The following is an 11,814-nucleotide window of genomic DNA, read 5'->3' as shown; positions in this document are numbered from 1 at the left end:
AGTTGTGCCACCTCTCACATTACCATGGCATGTCCCACTACAATAAGTATTTCCTTCCACCAGCTGGTAGGGTAGGTGACAGCAATGCTGAGGTCACGGGTAGTTTGGAGTTCCAAAAAATCACAATCACATATGTGAAATAAATGAAAGCCTGTTTTTTTTTTAATCACTTGAATTTGTAAAAAGCAAATTAAAATAGCATTGCCCTGCTATGCATGAAATTGTAATGGACCACCCCAAATCATCTAGTCTGGATAACCTTGCATAATTTAACTCCATGATGGGATCAGTCAGTCTCAAGGGACCCTGTAACTTAATGCGATGTCTGTCTAGTTGGCCTGTGAAAAACAGTCAGGCTGAATTATAAAATGACAATTGGGGGGTCAACTTGTTCTTCTGAATAGTCTAGGTATTGTACAACAGTCGAACATAATGTGGACTTGTTTCTGACACCCTGTGCCTCCAGACTGTTACTTTTGCTTCCTTTAGGAGGGTCAATATCTTTGCAATTACAATGACAATTGTACATTATCATTCAATTGGTAGTTCCTCTTCAGAACGCTCATGGACAGCTCTTGTCTATTTCAGAGTGGACCACCATCAATTTAATATTGTGTCTGGGTGAAATGGATCATCTATTAAAACCTTACACTCTTACTGTAAGCAAAGCCTCATACCAATAGCCACTTACAGTATAGAATAATGGTTACATGATAGATAACTAGCCAGTTCAGTGAGTAACAGGCCATATGAAATGGCAAACAACCTATGAAAAATCTTACTCTTAAAATGTAGTGCTAAATAGTTTAGGTACTTTAACATTTTGGATGAGACTAGATGTCTCTGGAATGAGTACTTTGCACTTCATATCTCTTGTAAGACATGGTAACATGATACACGAAAAACACCTAAGTGACACAGAAAATAAAGCACACCAATGCCAGCTCAGCTTATGGTACTGTAATCATTTTTTATCAATGCGGTCAGCACGTCAATAGTGTGAAATCAAACCAGTTTAGAGGTACATGCAAATCCAGATACATAAATATTCACGTTGCTGTGTCATCACGCAATGAAAAAAACACAGGCTTCTAATATCAAGAAAACTTTTCAGTCTGGGTAAACTGTAAATTTTATTGGAAAACAAAAATATACAACTTGGAATGAATTATCTGAGGCATCGCTATGCCTTAAGCTTAAAAAAGAAAGAACAAGAGAAAGAAAGAAAGAAAGCAAGAGAAAGAAAGGAAAGGAGATAAAGAAAAGAAACAAAGACAAAGAGAAAAAAAAACATTAACAGAAAAGTAAATTAAAACATCAAAAAGCATAACAAGATTCAAACAAGTAGTTCTCTAGTATATAACAGCAGATACAAAAAGAGTTTCTGTTCGAGTGCTTAAGATGACACACTCGTCTTTTTCATTTCATTTCATTTTTTTGTTTTCTTTTTGCAGTTAGTGCAATGCTGAGAGAAGAAGATTTTTCCATACTGTATATGCTTTTTTTTTTTAAATCCATGATCCAAGATCCATGCAGAGAGGAACTCCTCTACATCGTTTCCATGCCAGCGGTGTGACAACCTGCTGACAGGTCTCCAATCACTGCCACGCAGCGGCGGGAGGGGTTCCCAACAGACATGACCAAACGATCTCCGAGTGTCACCGCAACCCCACCCCCCTTCGCCCAGGCGGGCGCCCGATTCGCTCAGGCACGCCGCCACTCTGGAAAAAACCACGACGACAGCAAAAAATAAAAATAAAAAGATAAATAAATAAAAGGGACATGAAGACTGTGATCCTATGCGGTTTACATGCAGTTCCTCTGGATAGCCAGTAGGGGCAAGGGACAAGGGAGGGGGGAGGAGGAGGAGGAAGATGAGGAAGAGGAGGAGGAAAGGATGGGGTTAGTTGGGGCTTAACGGTTTACAGATAAATTAAACCAAAAATAAGGAAAAAAGGCAAATGATTTATAGAAGAGCGAGCGTCTATACAAGGCCTTCACTTCGCCGTCATCATCTGTACGAACTCTGTGGAATGAAACAGAGAAAGAGAGAGACCAACTTTAAATCATAAGCAGTCACAACTGATACACGAATCACCACTGATACATATTCACAGTTATTACGATATTATAATGTACATGTTCATATATTTGCTGTTGCCAATATCAACAGATATATGGAAAATATGCCGTCTATAACCTATTTTACAGGTAGTAAAAACAGACAGATTGGTCACCAACCTTCGTAGTTGACCTGGCCGTCACCATCAATGTCGGCCTCTCGGATCATCTCATCGACCTCCTCGTCCGTCAGCTTCTCGCCCAGGTTTGTCATCACGTGACGAAGCTCAGCAGCGCTAATGTAGCCGTTACCGTCCTGGGAGACACACACACACACACATACACCTTCAGAATGTTGCTCTTAAGCGCAAATCATTGGCATTGTTGTAAATATATGTACACATAAACACACTGTAAAGGCCCATTCACACCAAGAACGATAACGATAACTATAATCATAACGATAAAAGCGTTCACACTGAACAACGATAAACAAAGTCTCTCCTTGTCTTAATGAATGTGAAATTTGATGTGTTCTGATTGGCTATTAGCTTTTTATCGTTCTCAAAATCGCTCTGAAAGTGATCCCCAACGATATCGTTCTTCATGTCGTTATCGTTATAGTTTATGTGTGAACGTTGTCATTCATATTAACGAGAACGATATTTGTTTATAGTTATCGTTATCGTTCTTGGTGTGAATGGGCCTTTAGGCTCTAAATGGGTATGTGAGGAGGGGAAAACAGACTGGTCCTGTGGCATAACTGGTACAGCAACATCCTAACATGTTCAGCAGTTATACACATCCAATACACACCACAATACACACAAAGACACACACTCACACAAACACACAGGCACACATAGTGTAGTGAGTACCTTGTCAAAGACGCGGAATGCTTCTCTGATCTCCTCCTCACTGTCAGTGTCCTTCATCTTCCTGGCCATCATGGTGAGGAACTCTGGGAAATCTATCGTTCCATTACCTGCATCAGAAAACAGGTGAGCATTAAAACACTCAACACGACTCAAGACACTGAAGGACATAGCCATGGCTGTGCAGGGTCTATGTACAGTGTAAATACCAACAAAAAGCTCTATGTGTCTTTCTGAACTTAGTAAGTGTATGAGAATGTGTATTGTATCGTATTGTCTGACGATGTGTATGTCTAACCATTTGTCATGGCAATAAAGCACCTTTGAATGGAATTGAATGTGTAATGCTCAAAGTAGTACACTAGTAATATAGCACACATACAGAGAATGACCAGAGTATTATACTTGTATCAACTATATTTGATACAGACACACCCACACACACACACACACACACACTCACCGTCAGCGTCCACCTCGTTGATCATGTCCTGCAGCTCAGCCTCAGTGGGGTTCTGTCCCAAAGAGCGCATGACTGTGCCCAGCTCCTTAGTAGTGATGGTGCCATCGCCGTCCTTATCAAAGAGCGAGAATGCCTCTTTGAACTCTGCAGAGAGAGAGAGAGAGAGGAAGATGATGAATGGTGAAGCACACAAAACAAACATGGCAACCGAAAGCATTGATGCTATGCCCTCAACATAACACTACTAATGAAGACAAAAGAATGTCTGACACCATTCTTAGAACGGTTGACAATCTTAAGATCCATTTGTACAACCTGTACTGAAAGAACCTAGTCACAAGAAAGGCCTGTGAAGTGAACTATACAGTCACAGGGAGCAGAAGGGTTTGATATGAATCCCTGAAGGCTGTAGGGAAAGAAAGCAAACAGCCCAAACTCACTGCCACTGCCAGGCTATTAATTAACCACTTAAATAGCCAGGAGTCAGAGAGAGGGAGGGAGGGAGGGAGAGAGAGAGGGAGGAAGAGGGAGAGGGAGGGAGGGAGGGAGAGGTGGGCATGGGGAAGAAATTATTGTCAAATGCTCCAGAGCACTAACATGGCCAACAACACCCTTGGAACACACACACACACACACACACACACACACACACACACGCACAGTGGGCATGAGCACTGGTTGTCAAAGCAAAGCAGAAATAATAAGACTTCCAGCGGCACTCTGTCTCCCTTTCTTACTCAAGACAGGGGTGTCTACTGATGGAGGCTAGGTGTGAAGAAAGCCTGGGCCAACCACAAAACAAGGTATGTAAGTCATGCCAGAGGGTGGTGTGATTGTGTGTGTGTATATGTGTGTGTGTGTGTGTGTGTGTGTGTGTGTGTGTGTGTGTGTGTGTGTGTGAATGAGTCAACGGTTGCTAGGAGCGTTAGAGGGACTGGCTGTTTTACAGGGCGCCATGGTGTTGTGCAACCCACCGTGGACTCAGGAGTCTTGACAACCATGACCCCACTTACACTTGCACACACACACACACACACACACACACACACACACACATACACACATACTCACACACACCCTCCTACCCACATTCTTGCACACACGTATGCACACTTCTCCTTCCAGTTGTATGATTCATTAGTCACTCACAAGGGCTTCCTGTGTTTGTTAGGGGACTGGAGATAAGCCTATTCACACAGAGATATGTATAAATAGCCTGTGCAACAACACTCACACACACACACACAACACGGACACACTTCACACAGAGGGCTAATGTCTTTGAGGAGTTGAGTAAGAGATGGGGTCCGAGTGCTTGACAATTCTCTCTCTCAAGAAATGGAGACACCTGTAGTCTGAGTTGAGAAAATGTGTACTGTGTTCTCTCTTTCTCACTCGATGAAACTTGATATATCCTCCACACACAACTTCCACTTTAGGGACTGCTGTGTCAATCGATGGCCTGTGCATTGTGAAACAGTCAGCGATAACAACTGTTACAACTGACCACCTTGTCCCCACACTGTCATCACTACAACTGCTTTGGAAGTTGGGCTGGCCGACAAAATGCAGACAGCCACAAAAACTACTTTACAAGGACATAGAATGTGTGATGTAGCATAGTATACGTGTGTTGTGTAGTAACAGTATCATATACCAAGTATTGATTTATTTTTGGTGTTTACAGAGAGCTTTGAATGAGCCAATATCCAGCTAAGATACTACATGGGTGAAATTACATGAGCTACACTAGCCTATTTGGGACTTAGGCCCTCCACTATCTGACTGAAACTCAGTGATAAGATAATTCGATGTTGCCAGCTCTGCCCTTGGGGGGAAATGATTTGCAACCAGTTAATGTTAGTATAGAATTAAATATAGTGTAAAGTCTAAATAAATATCACAATCCAATCCCATTCATGCACAAGTATTACAACTGATATTGTTACAAGCACATTATTATACAGATATAATAGAATAGAATAGAATGCAGGATGGTATATTGAAGCTGTGTAGGCATACTCAGAGCTCTGGGCCTACTGTAACAACCTGCACCAATGTAACATTAGAAAAGTGCAGCCCTGTTCTTTGACCTCACAGCTTCTTCTGGATCCACGTTTTGGCTGTGACCTCACGAGGGTTGCTATTAGCGACGTGTCACCATGGCTTCAGGGGCCAGCCCTATGGGTGGCCACTTCGCTGCCTGTGTGACCTCATCGGGGTCTTGAGAGACATGCGAGCTGCGCCCTCGCCCAGTCCCAACCGCACCGCCGCCTCAGCCGGGGGCCCAGCTCAGAAAATAAACAATCCTCCACATCGCCCGGCAACCGTCGCGCTGCCAGGGGAGCCACTCTCCCAGCTCTTGTAAAAGAGCCCGTATTTCCATCCCCCGGAGCTTTCCCTTACGCCATTAGTTCACCGTTTCCTGCACGCCACAGTAAATTCCCTCACATCCTAAGTGTCAAGACTGGTCTGTCTAAAAGAGCCCCGAAACCATAAAAAGAGACGACTATTATTATCAGAGGGTGTTAAGACTCCTCCAACATTCTGGCTTGCGAGAGCACACCATTAAAACAGGCTGCTGCATCGCTGAAGCACTACCCACTGTTGAAGGGCTGTGGGAGGATATCAGCCTGCAGTGTGTATTACTGTAACTCTTACATAACTCTTTTATATAGACCAGAGTTGTCATAAAGGCTGGACATCAACCACCACGGAGAAATCAGGATGGACAGTCAAAGTCCAGTATGAGAAAACAGAAGAGCATTCTGATGTTCACTGGTGCCATGGTGTAAAATGGTGTCTTTCAGGCCACCAATCTTTTCTGGTGATACGGCCCGCCTATTTGCATTCTAGCACAACGAGGCAGAACTATTCTCAGAGTGCTAGGCCTCAGTGCTGTGACCTCATATCCTCCTGCCAGAAAGAGAGAGAGAGAGAGAGAGAGAGGTGGATGGAGGGAGAGAGTGAGAAAGATAGAGGGAATAAAGACGCAGCTGCAATGGCACGTGAAACACTTTTATGTATCTCTCCCCCCTCCGGAATCACACGGCCCAAACAACAAGCTCCCAGTGAATGGCCTTTGCTTAAAAAGCAGATTCTGATGAAAAGAGTCAGGGTCCAACTGTGGACTGTGGTGGTGGGGGTGGAGGGGCGAGGCTTTAGGAAGAGGGAGGGGGTATTTTGGCCCAGAGGCGTTTGCCCTGCTGACTGGAACTGGGCTCTGAAACAGGCACACCCTGCACACATGACTAAGAGCTACAGAGGGAAAAGCCGGTGCAAAGTACCATCACTGTCTGGGAGGCGCAAAAAGAGAGGGAGAAGCACTACTGACAAAGAGAAAAAGGAGGATGAGAGGGAGATAGAGAGAGAGAGGGTGATATCTGGGAAACCTAGGAGAAATAATTTGCAATAAAATGCAAAGCATTGGCAGGAAGGCGTTCCCATCGTTAGTACACGTCCTGTTTTATAGGCCTGTTCTGCTACCTTCACTACAGCCAGCCCATTCATTCAGGCGTTTCAATACTGTCTGTCCTAAGGAAAGCCTTAAAAGGCGAAAATATAAATCCAACGCGGAGGGAGGGAAGAGAGAGTGGGAGGGGTGGAGAAGGAGAGGTGGGGGGAGAACCACGGGAATCCACACCATCGGCCATGTGCCATACACGGTTCCACAAAAAGGGAGAGAGAGAGAGAGGAAGAAGCGCAATCTTACCGGCAATCTGCTCTTCTGTCAGTTGATCAGCCTGCGAACAAACAGAGAAAAAGAGAGAACGTCAACGCTTCCACCCAATAGCTTCAGGCAGGGCAGTGGTCCTAATGTCTAATGACGTATTTCTGTGCAAGACATGTAAAACAGGGAAAACTGGTACGTGCGCACAGGGATTAAAGAACGAACGACATCAACAAACTCTCCCGGCTCTTCCCGACTGTATGCCGGGATGCTCATATTTTGGGTTAGTCCTGGTGAATTAAGTATGGAAGTAACTGACGACCCATCCAGAATACATAAGTCGGGACATCGGAGCAACATAAATGCGTCATCGCAGTTCCTTGTAGGGTTGTTCCATAAATCATAGATCCAGCAATTCTGCCCGAACCAAGATTGTGCGACAGTTTAAATAGTATATTAATGCTACAATGTTAACACCACATTCGTGCACACTTTGCTCTGTCTGGGAGAAAACAGAGTACCCCATAGAAATGTGCTGCAGGGAGGATGGCGCAGAATGGATGGACTCCCTCAACAGCCGTCAAAAACTACACATCAGATCGCCTTGCATCATTTTCCACTTTTGCACAGGGACAATAAATGCTGCCCATTACATTAATTACAACCATCACCTCTGTTTTAGTTATTAAACACCCTTCATCGATGAGAGCAAGCCGGCACGCAAATTCTAACGTTAATTCTAACGAGTATTGCTGACATATGAGGCTGCCTAATAAGTGCTCCTCAATGGCACTTGATATTCAATCACTGTTTCTATCCAAGAGTGTCCTTTGAGCTTTTCAAAAAATATATTAAGTGCAGAAACTTCACTCACCATCACGCTGTATTAAGAATACGCCTTGTTGCTCCACAGGTTCAACAGTCCCAAACAGGCAACTCACACAGGATGCGACCAAGCCGAAGCAGACGCGCCTTTAATGGAGAGGCACAAACTCCTCCCCGTTTATTATCCATCCGCAGACTCACTTCCTCCCTAGTTTTACTGTATTTTGTTTAAACCATTTACATGGAATTATTACTCAATCCTAAAAATCAAATATATTTGACGTTCAAAGCAAAACGGGGTTTCCCCATTTGTATTACTAATTTGCGTTAAGACGTCGACGTTTTGTTGGGGGACTACTTCCTGGTGGAGGCGTAAATTGTGCTTGTTTGTGATTTATCTCGCGCCGCACAGGACGTTGTAGTGGTAAAACTCGGGCCGTGATTGGATCGTTTGTACCTGCAATGCGTCACCCCGCTGCATTCCCGGCTAGACTATACATGAATTGCCTCAGGCATAACGAAGATTTATATTACATATGGAGATGGTGTAGTAGACTATAGCTCCTGGAGCATCACAATGTTGTTCAGCAAAGACATATACATTTTTATATAGGCCACTTCTCAATGTCTGTAGTGGGATTTCAGATCTAGCAAGAAGTGAAGGTTATATATCATAATTTTCCTTTCTCTTCTAACTTTCCTTTCTCCTTTGGTGAAGTTATTTTTATCAAATAGCCTACGCAATCTCATTTTATTATCAGCCCTGACAATTCTGTAATTGTGATCGCTTAAATGGAGGGAATAGGCATTGCATGGGCATAGCCCTTGGTGTTGTCTCATGCTTGTCTCTCTTTCAACCTGTCACCAACTCAGATGAGGGCCTCTCATCTGTCTCAGTGAACAAGGACAACATAAACCCGCTTAGTGGGCCACCGGAAAGGCAGGTGAAAGTGCAGTTACTGGTCTATTGATAGCAATCTATCTCGGCCAATTTTACATAACTCAACTAATGTGACAACAGCACAAAGTAGACGGAACATTGCATAGATTAACTTTACAGGCACAGATGTATCTCACTTAAGCAAAATGGTTTTGTGGGGCTCTGTGGGCCATTGCCGATATAGTTCTGTCTCAAACATGGCATACTTCCATGAAATAGACCACTGAAGTGCAATATTCCAACAAGCACTGCAGTAATGACAGAGAGAGGGCCATGAGTAAAACACCTGTGGCTCTCTTCACTTGAACCATAAGTGCTTTTTAATGAACCACGGTGTATTGTTGTAAAATAATGATTTAGACTGGTTTCCCATAAGTCACCGTAAATGAAACACTGTTTATTTATTCAAATGCGACGCTGATGTGAGTGTCTGAGAGAATCTGTTTCAGTCGATGTCCAGCTGATTGTGTGAGTGTGTGTGTGTGTGCATGTGTGTGTGTGTTTGTATAAAGTGTGGCATTTTTTGCCTGTTTACACACTCAAGTGCTTGTGAACATTTGCATGTGCCCCAAATATTTATCTGAGTGTCTGTGTGTATATGCTGTGCCATTTGTGTGTATGTGTGTGTGTGTGTGTGTGTTTGTATGTCAGTTTGTGTGTGTGTTTGTATGTCGGTGTGTGTGTGTATGTGTGTGTGTGTGTGTGTGTTTGTATGTCAGTGTGTGTGTGCGTGTGCGTTAAACTGTGATCTCAGCTGGGAACGGCTGGGCCTCTGCAATGTGTCAGACGTGTCAGTGAGTGTAGCCGCGCTGTCAGATGGCTGTGGATCCACGGCTCTAATTGTGTTCATCCACAGCTCTGGACGGGACTATCTGATAGCCTGCTTCTCCATGCTTGGCTGCTCCCCTCTCCCTATCGGCCACCTGTCCCTGGACGCAACCCAAGGAAGGTTACAGGGCTTGGACAGAGGAGGCTGACTGGGAGTGGCTGGAGGATCTATCTGATGGATGTAATAGCATACCCATACAAACTGAATACTATGTGTTTTGGGTTTTTTTTGGACACAGTTGTACGAAAAGCACCACAATTGTACATTAATTAAATAGTAATATATATTATGTCATGATGCTGAATGCACACAAACATGCAGACGATATCTTTTCCAATCATGTTAATAAACACATGCACAAGTCCAACGTTAATAGCCACTGTTGATTTAGTACACACACACACACACACACACACACACACACACACACACACACACACACACACACAGACAGACAGACAGACAGACAGACAGACACACACACACACACACACACACACACACACACACACACACACACACACACACACATACACAAACGCATACAGACACACACACACACACACACACACACACACGCACACGCTCATATTCTTGGGGACCTTAGAATCCCTGTTTTAGAGACAGTCAGGCATGCAGGCGAGTGGTTCAGCCTAATCAGGAGCATGCTGGAATCTTTTTCAAACACAAAGCTGTTTGTTGGGCCTCAGATTTGACTCATTGTGCAGTTTATGTAATGCAGAATGGGAAACACCACCAAAGCCAGCGGCAGTCACAAGGGGAGATAAGCTGGATTGTGTGTGTGTGTGTGTGTGTGAGAGAGAGAGAGAGAGAGAGAGAGAGAGTCAGTGTGCCTGTTTGGGGGAGGGTGGGGGCTGGCATGTGCCAGAATGCATCTATTATGTGGCCAGTGCTAGTGTTGCATGTTTGTTTATGTTTACAACTGAAATGTGACAAGAATATGTGCAGTCTATGAGTCAGACATAGTTTGATTCTCCCCATACGTTTCTTTGATTGCAATGCTAAGGCAACATTACTGTACATAAACAAGTTCTCCATGAAGCAATCAATGTTTGGAAAATATTCATAATGTATTCATCATAGCAGATGACATACATGTATACAACTGTCTCTGAATAGACATGGTTGCACTCATAAAGAACAAACCTATACAACTTTTATTATTAAAGATTGTATGGAGTCACATAAAGTCACAAATGTAAAGAACATTTGGTGATTACAGTAAAACAATATCTGACAAAATACAACCATGTCTCCAGTGTCATTATAAAAAAGTAAACAGTAAACAGAAGTAGGCTTCTGTCAATCATAATGAGGTCTTATTAATTATCTGCTTTATGAATACTGAGTTAAGTAAAGTAAAGTAAAGTAAAGTTTTACCACATTGGTTGTAATGTCAGCTGACATAGAGGAGAATGATAATACTACAATGTTGGTTCATTGAACATTCTGTCATGATGACTGTTGGACAGGATATGGCATTGTCCAGATATGACACAGTTCAGGTGGCGTGTTGCCTACCATTGTTTCAGAAACGCACATATTTCCTTGTCGTGAACGGTAATGCAAATGTTCATGGAGGGACAGATTTTTCAAATGCTTTTTTCCTACAAACCTCTCTCTCAACAAAGCTCTCTCAAACCTCTGTTTTTTACAAACCTCTTCCATCTTTCTCTCTCTCTCTCTCTCTCTCTCCATGCTTCTCTCTGTGTGCGTCATATTTCATCATTACAAGGACACCCAATCTGACCCCTGTATACCAGCCGTGACCCCTGGGTCAAACATATGTGGAGATCAAAGGGTAATGGGAGAAGGGGCCAATAGACCAATTTCACGGTGTCCAGGTGTCCGGCCTCATTGATGTTAATGATACCTTAATTGGCAGGGTACAATTCCGGTTGTTTGTCTCTTTTGTTATGTGGATTCATACAGTACGTGTGTGTACATGTTTGTACGCGTTTGTATAGACCTGCCAGAAGTCTAGCGCGTACGCCCGTCTCTAAGTAAGCCATGACTCACCACCCTCTCTGCTGGCCTTGTAGGCTAACCTTTCATCAGTCTAAAGTACACATTCACTTTGTGCTCCATCTCTGCTGAAGCATTTAGGAGATGAGCGTCAGGTGATCTTAC

General features: G+C 43.6%; 1 protein-coding gene across 1 annotated transcript; it reads right to left on the bottom strand.

Moving 5' to 3' along the window:
• Positions 1-950: 950 nt before the first annotated feature.
• On the bottom strand, positions 951-8,041 carry calm2a (calmodulin 2a (phosphorylase kinase, delta)). Its single transcript, XM_076285771.1, has 6 exons — positions 7,944-8,041; positions 7,112-7,142; positions 3,400-3,543; positions 2,940-3,046; positions 2,242-2,377; positions 951-2,026 (listed from the first exon to the last, which is right to left on the bottom strand). The coding sequence occupies exons 1-6, from the start codon at positions 7,944-7,946 to the stop codon at positions 1,998-2,000; spliced, it is 450 nt and encodes a 149-aa protein (XP_076141886.1). The 5' UTR covers positions 7,947-8,041; the 3' UTR covers positions 951-1,997.
• Between the last annotated feature and the right edge of the window lie 3,773 nt (positions 8,042-11,814).

This window comes from Alosa pseudoharengus, unplaced genomic scaffold (assembly GCF_046254945.1).
Source record: "Alosa pseudoharengus isolate Yale_2024_CS ecotype anadromous, Long Island Sound unplaced genomic scaffold, YU_APseudo_1.1 YU_APseudo_1.1_scf_15, whole genome shotgun sequence".
NCBI classification, from domain to species: domain Eukaryota; kingdom Metazoa; phylum Chordata; class Actinopteri; order Clupeiformes; family Clupeidae; genus Alosa; species Alosa pseudoharengus.
Note: the sequence above shows the minus strand (reverse complement) of the source record. Positions and strands in the feature narration are given on the sequence as shown.